The following is an 18,929-nucleotide window of genomic DNA, read 5'->3' as shown; positions in this document are numbered from 1 at the left end:
CTTAGTGCTTTAAAAATAAATTACAGGGCTTCCCTGGTGGCGCAGTGGTTGAGAGTCCGCCTGCCGATGCAGGGGACGCGGGTTCGTGCCCTGGTCCGGGAAGATCCCACATGCCGCGGAGCGGCTGGGCCCGTGAGCCATGGATGCTGAGCCTGCGCGTCCGGAGCCTGTTGCTCTGCAACGGGAGAGGCCACAACAGTGAGAGGCCCCCATACCGCAAAAGAAATAAAAAATAATAAAATAAAAAAAAAAAAAATAAATTACAAAAGCTAAGTTTAAGAAAGCCTTCTGGTTTTACATCATAGATGTAGATGTAATCAGGTTTTATGTAACAAATGACCTTTTTTTTGCAAGAGTTTTTGAGGATCAAATAAGAAAATGCATATGTGTTTTCCTTCGCTAGGGTTGTCATAACAAAGTACCACACACTGGGTGGCTTAAACAACAGAAATGTATTCTCTGTCATTTCTGGAGGCTAGGCATTTCAGAGGAAGAGGGTCAGCAGAATTGGTTCCTCCTGAGGGCTGTGAGGGAAAGATCTGTTCACCCCTCTTTCCCGTGTTTTGCTGTCTTCTCCCTGTGTGTCTTCACCTGGTATCCTCCCTGTGTGCATACCTGAGTCCCAGTTTCCTCTCTTTACAAGGACACGTGTTAATGGATTTAGTGCCCACCCTACTCCAGTAAGATGTCATCTTAACGAATTACATCTGATATGATATTATTTCCAAATAAGGTCACTTTCTGGGGTACAGCGTGTTAAGACTTAAACACATGGATTTTTGGAATTCATACATTTGAGAACTTGAGCACCTAGTAGTCTATGTAAATAATTTGAAAAACAACTTTTCAATTTTGAAATTATTATTAATATCATCATGTGAATATTTGAGCTTCATACTTTGTTCACTTTAGTTTGCACAAAATGGCAAAGAGTCAGAACAAAGGGGCATATAAAAGGGCTATTCATTGTCCATTCCTATGTAAGAGATCACCCTCCAAAAGCAGTGGCTTCTAACAGCAAACATGTGTGATCTCACATTTTCTGTGGGTCAGGAATCCTGAGGCAGCTTGGCTGGGCTCCTCTGGCCCAGGGTCTCTTTCACAAGTCTGCAAAAGCTGCAGTTACCTCAAAACTTGACTGGGGAAAGATTCACTTCTCAGCTCCAGGCTCACACAGCTGATGGCAGGCATTGGGTCCTCACTGGTTATGGCCCAATAAGTTCTTTGCCACAAAGGCCTCAGGCCACACAAAAAGAACACTCACATTATGGCATGTAGGTTCCTTCAAAGCCAGAGAGCAAGAGAGCCCACCACCCAAGACAAAAGTCACAGTCTTTAGTATTGTCATCTGGGAAGTGACAGCCCATCATTTTTGTTGTATTGTATTCATTAAAAGCAAGTCAGTACACTTGTTGGGAGGGGACTACACAAGGGCATGAATGAGGCAGGGATCATTGGGGACCATCTTAGAGGCTGCATACCATACGAGTCATAGAGAGGGGAGTATAAAGAATGAGAGGGAGAATAAGAGGGAGACAGAGAGAGAGAGAAGAGAGGAAAATAATAGAAAATAGAAAAAGAGCTTATAGATTTTAGTATGGAATAAGTAGGCAAATTTTTTTTTTTTTTTTTTTTTTTTTTTTTTTTGCGGTATGCGGGCCTCTCACTGTTGTGGCCTCTCCCGTTGCGGAGCACAGGCTCCGGATGCGGAGGCTCAGCGGCCATGGCTCACGGGCCCAGCCGCTCCGCGGCATGTGGGATCTTCCCGGACCGGGGCACGAACCAGCAACCCCTGCATCAACAGGCGGACTCTCAACCACTGCGCCACCAAGGAAGCCCAGTTGTCGTATCTTTTAAGGGAAGGGAAAGGTGTCCCCAAACTCAGAGTCATCCTCAACCTCTCCCACACATCCTAGAGAGCACTGCTATTCTCATGTGTGTCTCTTCCCAGAGTTAATAAGTGACAAACCAGGGAAAGGACTCAGGGCGCCAGGGTCAAGGGAACAAAGGTAACTGGGAGAAAGGTAACAGGGTAGCCTTGTCTGAGGAAGTTCCTGTCTGGCACAGGCTGCAACAAATCCATGAGTATGAAGGGCTTTAACCAGGATTGGGTAAATTTTAGGAAGGAATAATTTCAGAAGGAAACAGCGTGTGGTCTGAAGGAGATCATTTATTCATTTATCTCTTTTTAAATTTCCCTTCACAAGTATCTAATTTCCATACAAATATTCCATAAAGGTAGAATAAAGAGATAATGGAACAATTTTAATTTGTTATAAAAGTCATTCATAATTACTTTAAAAGATACTCTTGTTTTTTAACTTCCTGTATCCTAAAGACTAGGACCAAATACCCTCCCCATTTTCAACACTTACCCTGTGCATTTACAAATGAGAGACACAATATTTGCATACGTTAGAGAAGTTACCACAAAAGGACTCTTCTAGGCTCCCCTCCCATAAATACATGTTGCACTATACATAACCATACTGACACATACTTAAGTGCACCCACACAGAAGATGCATGCAGCTCCCAGAAATGAATATGTAAAACGTGCACACACATCCAATTGCTTTTTAAATCTTCTTAAGTTTGTTGTTTCAGCAAAGTGATGACATCTCTTCTAAACAGACACTAAAGACTCTCTCTTTTCCCTCTCTCTTTGCCAGGCTAATCCTGAAAGGATGGCGGTGAAGGAGATCATGGCAGTTGCCCAGTTCCCTGCCCTAAGCGCAGAGGGTCCCTCTCAAACACTCTTCCATACAGGGCCAGAACCAGGAAAGGCAAAGGGGCTCCGCCTCGGCTCTGCAGACGTCCATCTCCTGAAACCTGATCAAAGAAAGCAAAGGATTAACTTCAATGCAGAGTTGGTTCCAGCCCAGAAGCCTTCTCTGACAACATCACTCTAAAAGCAACATGAAATAGTCAAAAGCACACAAAATTTGGAGTCAGAAGACCCCTGTTTCAGCTCTACATGTCTAATAGTATCAGAGGGACTTTGGATGAACGTGTAGCAAATAAATCTATTGCCCTGGGGATTAAGTAAGATAATGTATAAAAACGAGGATTTTTTTTTTAAATTCATGAAACACTATAAAAGGTATCAATTATTACTATCATTATTATAACTATGTAGAATAATGCACCCATGAAATAAGTTATAGATGCATTATTTAATGTATTCAACTTGGACCTTCTCCACTATGCAAAAAAAGAAAACATTAGTTGCCAGCTATCATTGGCAATCAATATTTTTATTTTAATTTTTCCATAATCTCCTTGTTCCCTTGGATATCAAAATCACATTTATGTAGAAAAATAAACCCCAAATTCTCCACCACAGCCTAAGGACAGTCTAGAACCACAACCTGTCTTCCATATCATAGCTTCTTTGTATAAGTTGCTTGAATAAGGTGAACGACAATGTTGCCATGTTGTCTCATTATTTCAACGAGTTTCATTATGCCAGTCTACTACATCTGTTCAAAGGAATTTATCCCCCTGAAAATCTCCTACCTCATAATGTCTTTCAGGGGTAAGCTGACTCTCACTAAGAATGATCTGTGGGAAAACATAACTCGTTCCAAATGTGCCACTGAGGGAGATTCTTCAAACTTGGTAAAAGCTGACCCCGCAGGCTCTCCGCAAGTTCTCAGGTCAGTGGTGTGACACTTCAGTAATATGCATACCTGTGTAGGAAAAGAAAAGTGGTTGGAAATCTTGGAAATATTTTCTCAGCTAAAAATCCAATTTCAAAGAATAGAAGAATATTTGTTAGGCTGCCTAGTTTTTTTTTTTTCAATTGCAGCTCATAATCTATTAGTAAATCCTAAAATTAATTTAGTGAGTCAAGATTAGCCCTTTTCTCAATGAAGCAAAATGGAGTAGACTAGAATTTTCAAAATTAGAGTATGTTGGTTATAATTATAGCTATTTCTAATTCTGATTTGAATTATTATTATTATTTTTTTTTCGGTTCATGGGCCTCCTCTCACTGTTGTGGCCTCTCCCGTTGCGGAGCACAGGCTCCGGACGCGCAGGCCCAGCGGCCATGGCTCACGGGCCCAGCCACTCCGTGACATGTGGGATCTTCCCTGACCAGGGCACGAACCCGTGTCCCCTGCATCGGCAGCGGACTCTCAACCACTGCGCCACCAGGGAAGCCCTGATTTGAATTATTTTATAAAATGTTTGTTTCAATTAAATATCTCTTTTAACTCAGTCATACATCTTGACTGTGCTTGTTTATGATGTGAAATGGACTTCTTGCTCTAGACTCTAGATGAAGACAGTTTGCAAAACACAGCTCTAAAGTAATCTGACAGAAAAAGAGAGTATATGGGGGTTGTAGCTTTTTAAACTTGAACCCAGTCTGCTGAGAGCTAATCAATCTGCTTCCTGTTTTTACCTTGCAGCTCTAATTCTGTTCTCACTAAGACTGAACAAATAATGTGTTCTAGGGAGAAAAGTTCAGTGACAAATGTAACACCATTCCAATTAACTGAATCCAGCACAATTCTTAAAGAAATGCAATGATGACCTAGAAGACAAATCAGTAGAAGAGCCATTCTAACATATTTGAGTGTTTCTACCTGTAAGTAATACTGGCCTTCTACCATGTGCAGGCTGTCAAAGGCACCTAGTGCGTACACCTCACTGTTTCATTTCTCAGACATCTTGTAAGTTAAGTGACAGCACAGGTCTTTCTGACAAACTGTGTAATTTCCTGTGTTTCTCTTAAGCTTGGTGAAGGTGAACGCATCAAAATAAATCATCCCTGGAAAATTCAACCGTTCAGATGAGAATGGCTTGACACCTCTGGCATAAGCACTCCAGTGAACAGCTGCAGAGTAACTGGGTTCTCTTCAAGGCCGGGACTTCAATTCTGAGAGCCTCAGCTGGCCACTCTCTGTTTCCATTTCATAGTAATACATCTTGACAGCCTCCGGTGAGCAGATTCCACTTTCTACGGGTGACATAAAGAAACACAAATATTGGTTTCAAATTTTGCACGGTGACAAACTAATAGAATGACTTCCCTAAGAACTGAAATATAAAGTTATGAAAGCACAAGCATTTTCAAGATAAGGAGGGAGAGAGCTTTACATTGACCTAAATTCCAATTTGACTCTCAGTCCTCCGTATGGGACTGCTTACACTGAAACTATATGACTTAGATAGCTTTTTTTTGTTTTTAACTTAAACTCCCCTTTCTTTAGCCAATTTAACAGTAAACCAGAAAATCTCTCAAACATGAAGAACAATTTTAGCTCTCCACTAACCTATCTAATTTATGTGTTTGAGATTCTTCACCTGGATCAATGAAGAACAAAGCTGCTTTACCTTGAAAGTGGAGGGGAGGCTGCTTTACCTTGAAAGTGGATACTATAAAGGATAAACTCTAAAAACCTGATTAAGTCTAAAGTGATTTTATCACCTCAACAGCAAGATTTATTTCAATATTACTCGTGGATGTTAGCTGCAGCGTTCTTTAGCTCTGGCTTTGCTTTTTTTATGTAACTTGAATTCTAACTCCAATTTCCCCTCACGTGAAACTGAGAATATAATGTTTGCCTCCTTCTTTACTCCCAGGAATAATGTTCCTTAAATAATGTTGGTATAGAAGCCCATGCTCTTATTAATTTTGTGACGTTGGAGTTAATAGAAGAATCTTTAAAGAAAAGCGTGGCTTGAAAATGAAGGAAGGCTTCCCAAGACTGTGGCTGCCTGTTGGGGCAGAACCAGGGTGAGGTACGTGTCATGTGCATGCTCGTGTTGTGGGTATTGGTAGCAAGCAGGTTGACTCCCAGGGCTCGGGCTCATGCCAGGTGGAAGGGGACCACCGAGAGGAGGGGCAGCGTGTTGTACCAGGCTGTGGGGTAGAGAATGCTGTCAACCTGAAACTCTTCCACCACCATCACAGCTGGGTCATGAGAAAAAATGTCAAAGCAAGTGAAAATGCCAAACTTCCCAAAGGGAGAGTCAAAAGGCACAAGTTCTGAGTCCTTGGGGAAATCAAATTGAATTTCAGGTGCAAAATGATTGTACTGTTAAGCGAAATGCAAAGAAGGGGAAGATTATTAAGAAAACTGTCAAATAGAAGTGATCAGTATCTTCAAAATCTTTTCTCGCGCGCATGTTGGTGTGCATACTTAAAACTGTTACACATAAATTAGTGTAAATTATACCCAGTATACCACTGTCTGTGAGTTTTCTCACTGTGACATTCATCAGAACACTTCATTTTCCCACAGCCTATGAATCAACCAATGAGTTCATATCTACAAATGATATTTATTTATTTATAATTAATTAATTAATTTATGGCTTCATTGGGTCTTTGTTGCTGTGCACGGGCTTTCTCTAGTTGTGGCGAGCTGGGGCTACTCTCCATTGCTGTGCGTGGGCTTCTCATTGAGGTGGCTTCTCTTGGTGCGGAGCACAGGCTCTAGGCGTGTGGGCTTCAGTAGTTGTGGCACGTGGGCTCAGTAGTTGTGGCTTGTGGGCTCAGTAGTTGTGGCTCGCGGGCTCTAGAGCGCAGTCTCAGTAGTTGTGGTGCATGGGCTTAGCTGCTCTGCGGCATGTGGGATCTTCCCGGACCAGGGATTGAACACGTGTCCCCTACATTGGCAGGCAGATGCTTAACCACTGCGGCACCAGGGAAGCCCCTACAAATGACATTTAAAAGGTGAATATTTGTCTTAAAATCACTTGAAATTTTGAACCTCACAAATTTCTGATGGTTTTCCACTCTATTCTTTAAATACCAGCAGCACTGTCCATGTGAAGTCTAACACGGTAATAAAATAAACTTTGTCATGTCTCCCCATGGTACTGCTAGGTCTACATAAGTGAGGTGACGTAGATTGGAACTTAATTTAGACAATGTAATAGCTAAACCTTGTTAATTAGTAAACCATTAGAATTTTTTTTCCAGCCTGATTATTGCTCCCAAACTCCAACTACCTTGGGCTCAGAACAGCCTTATGTTCTGCTCACGTTTCTATTTGGCCTGATGTGTGCATATGTGCTCAGGCAACACCCCACCCCCACCCGACCAGTGAGCATCCCAAGCTCCTCGGCCCTCGGCTCAGGGGGTAGCCCATCCTTCATCCCCAGGTGATCGACTTGAAGGCGGCATGTGGCTGATTTGGAGTCAAGGAAGGCTAAGGTTTTTGCAGGGTTTCTAGGAAAGAGAAATGAAGTCTTCCTCTGGATTTTGTTGCTATTAGGATATGTACTTTGTGATGAGCAGCGATGTGGCTTCTGAAAGGACAGTCATCCTGGGAAAAAGTTGTAACAAAGGAATAAGAGAGCTAGAGGGATGGATGACATCTTCTGGGCCTCTGAGGGACAGACTGCATCGGAAACTAGACCTACCCTTTCTATGATTTATATTTTCTCAGGTACCTAAGCAAGGAAATTCTGTGCTGTTGTTTTTTTAAGCCAATTTCAGTTGGGGGGGTTTTCTAGCATTGCAATCAAAAAAGTCCTAATGAAATGAATGACTACAGCTTAATACCAAATGTTACAAAATTGGGTCAAAAAACTAACTCTAGTACTAAATCTTGTGATGAAACTGAGCATTTCTCCTTTCTCAGTGAATATTAAAATCCTCGTGCAGCTATTAGCACATCTGCTTTAATAGTCTGATAGATTTGGGCTTCCCTGGTGGCGCAGTGGTTGAGAATCTGCCTGCTAATGCAGGGGACATGGGTTCGAGCCCTGGTCTGGGAAGATCCCACATGCTGCAGAGCTGCTAGGCCCGTGCACCACAGCTACTGAGCCTGTGCGTCTGGAGCCCGTGCTCCGCAACAAGAGAGGCCGCGATAGTGAAGAGGCACGCGCACCGCGATGAAGAGTGGCCCCGCTCTCCACAACTAGAGGAAGCCCTCGCACAGAAACGAAGACCCCAACACAGCCAAAACTAAAATATATAAAAATAAATAAATAAATAGTCTGGTAGATTCTATTTTATGACTAATTCAAATTCAGCACGCTTATACGAAATCAAAGTAAGTTATATCCCTTTTTCAACTAAAGGTAATAATTCAGAAACGCATTCACAACAGTTCCCTCACCAGCATTCACAGACAAATATACCTAGATATCACAAACAAAAGAAGTAAATCGAGGGGCTTCTCTGGTGGCGCATTGGTTGAGTCCTCCTGCCGAGGCAGGGGACACGGGTTCGTGCCCCGGTCCGGGAAAATCCCACGTGCCGCGAAGCGGCTAGGCCCGTGAGCCATGGCCGCTGAGCCTGCACATCCGGAACCTGTGCTCCACAACGGGAGAGGCCACAACGGTGAGAGGCCCGCGTACCGCAAAAAAAAAAAAAAAAAAAAAAAGAGAGAGAGAAGTAAATCGAGCTTAGCTAAGGCACAAGTAATTCTCACCTTGTGGTAGGGGGCCACCAGCCTACCCTCAGAATCAAACACCACATCAGTGTTGTATTGGTAACGACCATCAGGGGGACACTGAGGGTCACTGGCATTGCATGGCTTCTCATCCCCAATATTTGCCACAATGTAGATAGAGTTGTCCTTGGCCAGACAGCTGAGCCTTTCTTGCACTGGGCTGCAGCCAAACCTAATTCGATAGATACTGCCTTAAACTCACTGTGTGTTAGTGATTTTGGAACTTCCAAAGTGATACTTCATTTGCCCGTTACCTATAACACACAACAGCTCTAGGTTAAGAATCAACAGTAAAGATTTAAAAACTCACATGTAATACAATCTTCTTCTTTATGAAAACTAACCTATTTTTTAACTGACAGATTCAGGGTGGCAGTGCAAGACTGAAGCACAGAGCAAACTGAGGGGGAAGACGAGAAAGAAGAGAAGCAACACATTTTCTTATGATGTTCTCCTAGGAGCACAAATGAAGGGCTTGAAATTTAACACTTTTCTAATGGGGAGGACCTTTTCCATAATCCAAGCCACAGTCCTACTAGGAGGCAGTATAGAGTTGGGCCCAGGCAGATCATCTTCTACAGAGAACAAATGCAGCATTAGGTACCAGAAATATTTTTAAAAAGGAAAGAAAAGAAGAGGAAAAAAGAATTTCACTATGCAGTCTCCGTGTCCCCATTTGTCAATGCAACACAATAGCTTCCCTTCTATCTTAGAGGGCCCTTGAGTGAAACCCTGGGATAAATACAGACTATGAAATTGCTTTTCGGAGTAATGCCCAAACCATCCACCTTGGGGATATTTACCCTAGAAATAAGAAGGGAGTGAGGTGAGGAAATAGCTGGGATTATAGCTGGCTTCAAATAATTGAAAGATTCTAATTTGAAGAAGATGAGTCACGTATCTTAATATACGATAGGCGCAGTATGAACACCAAAGGAAGTTATAGATAGATGATTTCAGTGGAAAATAAGATTAAAATTTCTAGCAACCAGAACACGCTAAGAAGTGCATTCACTAGTCACTGGAAATTTCAAGTATAAGATGGTGCTTCCAGGCACTCAGAAGTCCATTCCGTTAGTGTGGCTCAGTGGAAATGGCTGTGCTTGAATTCCAGCCAGGCTAATTACCAATTGTGAAATCTTAAGCTCCCTTCTTTTCTTTTTTTTTTTTTTGCCGTACGCGTGCCTCTCACTGTTGTGGCCTCTCCCGTTGTGGAGCCCAGGCTCCGGACGCGCAGGCTCAGTGGCCATGGCTCACGGGCCCAGCCGCTCCGCGGCATGTGGGATCTTCCTGGACCGGGGCACGAACCCATGTCCCCTGCATCGGCAGACGGACTCTCAACCACTGCACCACCAGGGAAGCCCTCCCTTCTTTTCTTCATATTTAAAATGGGAATAGGGACTTCCCTGGTGGCGCAATGGTTAAGAATCCACCTACCGATCCAGGGTACACGGGTTCGAGTCCTGGTCCGGGAAGATCCCACATGCTGCAGAACAACTAAGCCCGTGTGCCACAACTACTGAGCCAGCACCAGAGTGCTGGCTCAGGAGTTTCTGTTCTGTTTTGTAACATAACAGCATGCTCATACACTGCAGCGATAAGAGTGTCCAGTGCACCAACACTCAGGACAAAGATGGCTAAATTGGTACCACATTTTGGAAAATATGATATAATCATAGCTAAAACTTAGTGCGCTTTGATAGACTCAGATTCTTGTACTTTGTATCACTGGAAAAACTTTTATGTTAAAGACCTTCCTGTCTGCTACCACCTATCTGTACTTTCTCGTGAATAGATTACACAGCACGGGGTTGAGAAAGAATATTGTGAAAGAAGTACATCATCAGATTGACTCAAGTGTGCGATGCTGTTGTTGGCATCGTTCAGAGGTCAACCCAACTCTAAAAGTGAAGTTAATGAGCCAGACAGATTAGTCCACCCCATTCCAAAACACAGTGGCTATTAAACTCTTTTCTTTTAATAAAATATATTTTCCTGGTAGTTCAATACTTCCATTAATAGGGCCAATATGGGATCACTGTAGTAAGAGCTATCATAGCAACAATTTGTGAAAATTTACATATTTAGCTGTAGGAGACAGAACAGAGTGTTAGGCAAGCCCTAGTTTTAACAGAGCTCACAAAATGGCTCACAAAATATACATGCAAATGACTGAAATCAATGTTCACGACCAGTGACCATAAATGCTTGCATTTATAAGAAGCTATCAGCAGAAAACACAGGAAAGACTGCCTAATAATCTGAGATATCAGAACTTTACCTGAACACTGTGCAAAGCATAGATAGATGATAATGGGGTCGATGATGGCAAGTGCCCAACAGGTTAAAACTCCGGACCTCTTGGGAACCCAGCTAATGCTGTGGAGTTCATGTGCAGAAAACATAAACTCCAGGGAGCTAGGCTCTGGGATCATACAATTTCTTCATCTTTATAGAATATGCTCATTTTTCAAGTGAACCCCTTTTCCCTAAATACTTGTACTAGCACATCGCTCAAAACCTAATTTTCAAGAGGTTGTTTCCTTATGCCTCGTCTGATGTAGGGAAACTGGTAGCTTTGGGATATTTGTGCCTTTTGTTTCTTTGGTTGCTTCAGTTCTATAATTTTAAGCCCTTTAATTCTTTTTTTTTTTTTTTTTTTTTTTTGCTGTACGCGGGCCTCTCACTGTTGTGGCCTCTCCCGTTGCAGAGCACAGACTCCGGACGCGCAGGCTCAGCGACCTCGGCTCACGGGCCCAGCCGCTGCACGGCACGTGAGATCCTCCCGGACCGGGGCACGAACCCGCGTCCCCTGCATCGGCAGGCGGACCCTCAACCACTGTGCCACCAGGGAAGCCCTTAAGCCCTTTAATTCTGATAACTTTTTTTCATTATCTGAATATGCCTTTATTCTCCCAGACCCCCTGGTGAGTTTCCATGGATCCTTATGAAATAATATCCATCAGACACAAATTCATTTCAGAAAAAAATTATTCGAGGACAAGATGAGACCTGTGTAAGACAGATAAATTGCTTTAGAATGAGAAGGAACTTATTTTCATATGTCAAGTTGAAATTCTACCTGTTGCTTCAGTTGACCTGACTTTCTGAATAGAAGCAAAAAGGAACAAAGGAATTTCCCTTCACTCTCCCTAATATCAGGAAGTATACCAACTTTTTATTATGTTGAAATCAATAGAAACTTGCATTAACTATTTCGATAGCAAGTGTCCTTAGTAATGCCTTTGCCTCATTTGTACATAAGGAATAGGGATTGTGGATGCAAATTATTTAAACGAGGTTTGAACATAAACATTCAAGTACATAATTTGAATGACAATTCAAAATTATTGTGGGATTAGGAAGTTTAGAGTCTAAAGTTTTGTATTAAAATAAATATAATTCTGCCTTTAAATATGTAAGGGACAAATTTTAAATGAGAGAAGGGCCCATAGAATAAAATCTCTAAGTTTGTTGGCTCTCCCCAGGTCGTTAGTTCCAATATCCATTATAAAACCTGCTTTCTATTTTTACCATCAGAGTCCTGACTCTGTGGCCAAGAGTTACTCTTACAGGCCCTCCATCAGCCCTTGTGATCTCACTCCTCCCAACCTAATCTTCAATCAATACTTCAAACTATTGAGTTCCCTTAACCCTTGCTCTCATTAAGTGAAATGCTTCCCATGTGTATATCAAATCAAGGCAGATAATCAGAGCCTTCTCCCACTCAGTCCCATTTTATCTTTCCTGTTCTTAGCTAAGACCACCCTTCTTATTATATTTTAATACACTTACTACTGCTCTGATCCTGGGTTGATTCCTCGCTAAATCCTGACCTTCCAACTCAAGTTTCTCACCTCTCACCTCTGTTGCTGTTCACTTCTCTGAACTCTGAATGCACTTATGGTCAGTAGCCACATTATTCATTACTTTTCATTCTGTATGCTACCGTCTTGCCCCCATAGCAGATCCTTTTCTATCTCATACCTTTAACTACCCTCTATGAACTGAAAACTACTGTCTCTATCTTTAGCTCAAACTCCTCTCCTGAACTCCAGGATTGTTTATCCAACTAAATAGACTTCCACGAGCTCCTACAAAGCATCAATCCACTTGGCAGCGTCCATGCCTATGAAGTCCACCTCCCCTCCTCTCAGTGTCAATGACTGCTCATGCCTCTCTATATGTCGTTTCCCTATCCTTGTCCACCAGATCCCAAAGACATTTGCTTTAGAAATTCTCTCTCTTCCTCCTTATCATCCATTTTTCTTTCTCTATTGGGTTAATTCCATCAGCATACAAATATCCTGTTGTATTTCTTACCTTAAATAAAACAAAACAAAACCCTCTCTTGATCTGACAGCCCCTTCCAGTTCCTGTCTCATTTCTCTGTTCTATTGTACAACAGAGCTCTTCTATATGCTTGTGTATACTCTCTGTCTTAATTCCTTCCTCCCCATCAGGATTTTGTCCCCATGACTTCACCGCCTTGTCAAGGTCACCACTGATCTCTGCGTTACTAAGTTAGTTGACATGCTGGCAGCATTTGACACAGCTGTGTCATTTTTGAGATACTTTCTTCGTCCACAATTTCCTGGTTTTCCTCATTCTTTCTTCTTGGTTTTTGTACTTACTTCCTTCAGAGTTTTTTGTGGGCTTTTTTCTTCCTGCTTCCTTCTCATCATCCCTAACCTCTCAACGATGTTTGCCTTGGAGCCGAATTCTTAGAAGTCTTCTCTTCCTATCTACACTCATCCATTTTGTGGCTCTAAATACCATTTATATGTTAGAGATTCAAAGATCTCTATCTCCATCTCAGACATCTCCTTGAACTCCAGACTTCTGTGTCCTAAAAATTTTGTCTGCCCGGAATCTCCAGTTGGATATATAAAGGTGTATCAGATCAACATAAACAAAACTGAGCTTTTGACCTTCCGTTTCTGACATTCCTGAAGTTAGTCTTTCAGATCTCAGTTAACGGCTTCTGTAAACTACCAGTTGTTGAGGCCAAAGCCCTTGGAGTTATCCTTCCTTCTGTCTTTGTCTCTCACTCTATACATGTTCAGTCAGGAGGTCTTTCACTGCTGCAGGTCTGGTCCAAGCCCACCATCGTCTCTGTCCTGGATTATTCCAATACCCTGCTACCCGTTTCGGGCACCGCTTCTTATATTTTGCACAACAGCAGTTAGAGTGATCCTATTAAAATGTAAAACTAATGGTGTCAATCTGCTCAAAAACTTCCAAAGGCCTCCTACTTCACTTTTCAGAGTAAAAAGCCAAGTTCTTGCAATGCCTGCAAGATCCAGCCTTCTGTTACTTCTAGCATCAATTCCTAGTGATTTCCTCCATGTTCATTTGGCTCCAGTTGTATTGGCCTTGGCCTCCTTGATGTTCCTCAATGTGTTATTCTGCCACCACTACCCGGAGGGAACTATTAGAATCGTCTCCTATATGGCTACCCTACATTTAGAATTTTCCCTTCTTATCTATCCTCCAACCTATTAGCCAAGTAATTTTTTCTGGAAATTTAGTTGATTTACAAAGTTGTGTTAATTTCTGCTGTACAGCAAAGTGATTCAGTTATACACATATATACATTCTTTTTTTGTATTCTATTCCATTATGGTTTATCATAGGATATTGAACATAGTTCTCTGTGCTATACAGTAGGACCTTGTTGTTTATCCATTCTGTATATAAAAGTGCAAAGTAATTTTTAAAACTATTTAGTTCATCATGATACTTGACTCTAAAATCCCTCAATGGGTCTTTTAGTTTCAGGATAAAGTCCAGACTTCATTTGTGCTTCAACGATCTGGCCCTCGTCTATCTTTCTGGCCTCATATTTTTCCATTGTCTCTCCTTACCCTTCCTCCTTTTACCCTCCCCCAGCCTCAATATATTGGTCTCTACTTGCAGCATGCCATTCTTCCATGTCCTTGTATGCATGACTGTCTCTACCTAGGATGTTCTGATTGACTTACCCAACTGGTCTCTGACAACTCTCTTGTCTTCCAAGGCAAAATTGACCCATTATAGTATTCTGTGATGTTCATTACATGTATTAAATGAGATACTTGAAAATGCATAAGACAGTGTAAGGCATATTCTACTTGCTCAATTTTTTTTTTTTTTTTTTTTTTTTTTTTTTTTTGCGTACGCAGGCCTCTCACTGTTGTGGTCTCTCCCGTTGCGGAGCACAGGCTCCGGATGCGCAGGCTCAGCGGCCATGGCTCACGGGCCCAGCCACTCCGCGGCATGTGGGATCCTCCCGGACCAGGGCACGAACCCGTGTCCCCTGCATCGGCAGGTGGACTCTCAACCACTGCGCCACCAGGGAAGCCCTCGATATTTGATTATTATGATAATGAGTGACAATAATGATGGTGGTGCTCTGTCTCCTAGACTGAGATTCTTAGAAAAGAAACTTTTGTTCTATTCATCATCACCATCCAGCACAAGACCTTCCTGACCAGTTGTAGGAATCAAAAATAAGTTGTTGGCCTTCTTAAGATGCACAGGGAGATACGTACAAGAATGCTCAGAGAAGCTTTTTTTATAATAGGAAATAATATTAATAATAAGCATAATAGGTAAAAATCCCAAAAGTAAAAAACCTAAGCATCCGTTGAGCTGGACTAAACCACAGAAACAAACACAGGGACAAAGACTGTTGAAACGGGTGATTCAGAGTCAGCTGATGTTCCCTTTTGATTCAGTTTGTCACTGAGAATTCACATAAGTTCCACAAAGTATATATTTGAGATCAACGATATACGTGTCCACAAAGCCTCTTCTCCCAGAGGTGCACGCAAAGTTTATGGTTTCAGCAGCCCTCCTGTGGTGAAGAGCATAGCAGCTCAGAGGAAGCCAGAGAATGGGCCTGCTGCTTTTTCACTGATGTCTGTGTGAGAGGCCATGACGACATGCCTGGGACCACCACTGTGTCACAGTTGACTGCTTCCACTTTTTGTCCTTTACTATATTATCAAGCTTACCCAAGATTTCAGTGCAGTGGGTTTGGCCATGCCCACCATATTCGTCAGTAGGAGAGAAGACAAATGAATACTGTCTTATCCATTGTATCAGACGACATGCAACCAGGAAAACAGAATCCACACCAGTTATTTTAAGAGAATTTAACATAGGGATTTGGTTAAACAGGTATTTGATGAATGAAGGACAAAAAAGGAACACTGAGGTAACACAGACAGGATAACTGAGGAAAGCAACTACCACTCCTTATATACGTGAACAAAGGGAAGAGGACAGTGCGGGAGCTAGAAGCTTTCCAGGGGGCCCTGTGGAGCTGAGGCTCAGAGCCCTAGGGAGGGTGCTCTTCAGCTGCTGCCGATAAGCCAGCACCTCAGAGGAGGGCCTCCACAGAGCTGGGACTCATCCCTTGAGGAGACACTGGTTGGTGCTGGTATTTTTGCCGTACGCCTGCCTCTCACTGTTGTGGCCTCTCCCGTTGTGGAGCACAGGCTCCGGACGCGCAGGCTCAGCGGCCATGGCTCAGGCGCCCAGCCGCTCCGTGGCAAGTGGGATCTTCCCGGACCGGGGCACGAACCCGTGTCCCCTGCATCGGCAGGCGGACTCTCAACCATTGCGCCACCAGGGAAGCCCCGGTGCCGGTATTTTTGAGGGAGGGTAATGACGCTGGTTCTGAAAGTCTGGAAAAAACTGAAAACTAGAACCAAGTGCTACTGGAACAAACTACTGCTGTCAGGTACGGTACTGATGATGGGACGACACTGATAGGTGAGCAAACAGAAGTCTCTCCACTCCTCGTCCAATCTTCTGTTTCCCTCTAGCGTCCTCTATTGGCAGAACCTAACAGGGAGCCAGGTGACAAAGGAGAAATATGTTTGCCTAGTCCCAGCCTCATCATCACAAAGAATACAGAAAGGTGGGTTTGGAGCTGAGTTTGGAGTGTGCCTTTGCACACTAAGGCAACTGTACAACGTACACTGTGAAAATGCATGAGGTAGGTTGATGCTTGTTTGCATAGATAAAGCTCAAAGTTTCTCTTGTAAAAATAAGAAATATGCAGAATGATATGTATAATTTGATGCCACGTATACAAAATCTTAAAAAATGCGAAATAGTACTAAGGTATTTATGTACATATGTAATAAACTACCAAGAAGTCATGGGAATGATCTAAAATAACCTTAGGATAATGATTTCCTCTAATAAAAGCAAACAGGGAAAGGAGAAGAAAGCAATTGGAAGGAAATACAAAAGGAGCCCATTCTATTCATAACACCTTATTCCATAAACGGAGCAGAGGGTACATATTCTTTCACTTAATTTCTTGTACTATCACTTTATCATCTTTTCTAGTATATTTGGATTCCTTTCAAATTAGTTAGATGTTTAATTGATGAATAGGTTCCTAGCCATAAGGCATGAGTTAGGACTTAATAGTAAGGCACAAATCTGCCCTCCAACTACATACTTCCTACTTCTATTTTCATGTAGTCAAGAGCATATTTATACTAGATGTCTCCCAGCAGGAATAAATTATAAGCAATTGCTTTTCCGTCATGTCCAAATGACAGTGCTCTCACAATTCACTGATATGTTCTATGAATTGCTAAGATACTTAAATCTAAATTCATATATGGTCATATTGGAAGCGTGATCTGGTCAGTGAAAGATTTATATCTTGTACAGTAGGATCTACAGAACCATCATGTCCTAAATACAAACAGACACCCATTCTGGGCACCCATTCTCTCTGTTCTTAGTAATTTTTTTTAGTTCATTCAGCAGCTTTGTTTCAGGCACTGTGCCATACATTAGAAATACATCATGGTCAGTAAGCATGATTTCTGTCCCTGAGAAGTTCATTTCAGTGGTAAATATATCAAATGTGATGCTTTTTATAACATGAAGTGTTACTAGTACTTACCAATGCCATGAGGGTTGTAAGAATTTAAAATGGATGTAAAGTCTTGTAGGAATAATTTATTTTAGGCCTCACATTCTTTGCTTTAAAATCTACCATTTCTTATATTTTTAATTAAGTCTTAGATTTCTTTAGCTCTGGCTTTTCAATTCTAGCACATGGAACCTTACCTGTAATCTTGAAGTTGCTATGGTGGACCTCCTAATTACAGATAAGAGAAGGGCAGGCTAAATGCAGGTGGGTGGGGAATGAAAGTCAAACAAAAAAGCCACCTGAAGTGTATTCTATGTAAGGTCTGATGCCCAAAACATTAAATTCCTGTCCTATCACTGGTAACCACGTGAGTGTCCTTGTAGAGTTGTCTATGAAAACCCCCATTTTAGCCTTCTGGGATTCAAATATTTTATATGTCTGCTATACCCGCTCTTCATGTATAAAGCCCTTCTGGCTCATTAGTCATCCTGGGTAACTGCATTTAAGTTTGCACTTCTGATTCTAGAAGATATATAAACGGCCATTTTTCTTTATCATAAAAAATGAGTATTGACCCTTTTTGCCTCTTTTCTCTTTGTTCATAAAAATCAGACTCTCTTAGGAAACTCATCTTCAAACAGTATAATGAAAAACTCAATATTAGCAATCTCCTAAAACATTTTCATTCTTTATTATTTATTTTATTAAAAAGATTGAAATTATAGTGTAAAATGACCTTAGCATAAGAATTCCTGAGTCTCCAGCTAATGGACTGAATTTTGAGAGTTCAACAGGAATAAGTGAAGGGTAGTGTATCTTTCTAAAAATTAACATCTGGGATAAAAAGAAAAATGAAAAGTACATAAGAGGAGCAGGGAAACAAGGGCTCACAACTCTTATAACTGATCAAAGCTATCATCAGGGTTGTTCGATCCATATTTATATGAGGTGTCACAAGATATTTGAGGACAGGTAAATTAATATCATGCAGTTCACCCATATTATTTTTCTCCTTTGACTTATCATCAAGTGACCTGGAAATTCTCTAGGAGATTGTTAAAATATCTTCTTTCCTCCTCCAAGTACTACTTCATGTCTCCAGGTCCAGTAACTCAAGAAATCCTCTTCCCAGTTGTTACTGTTTTTATTCAATACATCCAAATATCTTTTTAAGAATGCCTTTGTTAGAGGTATCTGTGTGTGGCTAAGTGCTTGAGTGTGTGTGTGTGTGTGTGTGTTATGACCATATTTACTTAAGCAGGCATCAGCCCTAAGATATTTTTAGAACATTATCATCTATGAGATACCTAAGAGAGATGGTCAGAATGGAGTTAAAGAATGTGAATGGAATTTAAGAGAGGTCAAAACTGAGAAAAAAATGCCACTGGAAATCACTTATGTAGATGAATATGCTAACATCATGAGGATGGGTCAAAATGCAAAGAAGGAATAAAAAAGTAGAAAGTAGAGGTAGTGATCCTTGCAGAGTAGGCTGCGAATATATCACAGAAATTACTGGACTAGATATGACAGGGGCAGTGTCACAGAATGAATGGTAAAAAGATCAAAGAGAATGCATAGACCATGTCCCAGTACCTAGTGCCTGGAACAGAGTATGAAATC

The 18,929-nt window shown here is 41.7% G+C and overlaps 1 protein-coding gene across 1 annotated transcript; it reads right to left on the bottom strand.

Moving 5' to 3' along the window:
• Nucleotides 1-2,702: 2,702 nt before the first annotated feature.
• LOC132530451 (vascular non-inflammatory molecule 3-like) lies at nt 2,703-10,096 on the bottom strand. Its single transcript, XM_060167664.1, is given in 7 exon segments — nt 2,703-2,831; nt 3,519-3,607; nt 3,610-3,691; nt 4,595-4,968; nt 5,758-6,049; nt 8,399-8,591; nt 9,951-10,096. Coding segments are annotated over 7 exon segments (1,305 nt in total).
• Between the last annotated feature and the right edge of the window lie 8,833 nt (nt 10,097-18,929).

This window comes from Lagenorhynchus albirostris, chromosome 12 (genome assembly GCF_949774975.1).
Source record: "Lagenorhynchus albirostris chromosome 12, mLagAlb1.1, whole genome shotgun sequence".
In the NCBI taxonomy this organism is placed as follows: Eukaryota; Metazoa; Chordata; class Mammalia; order Artiodactyla; family Delphinidae; genus Lagenorhynchus; species Lagenorhynchus albirostris.
The sequence above is the reverse complement of the archived record's forward strand: the minus strand, read 5'-3'. Positions and strand labels throughout refer to the sequence as shown.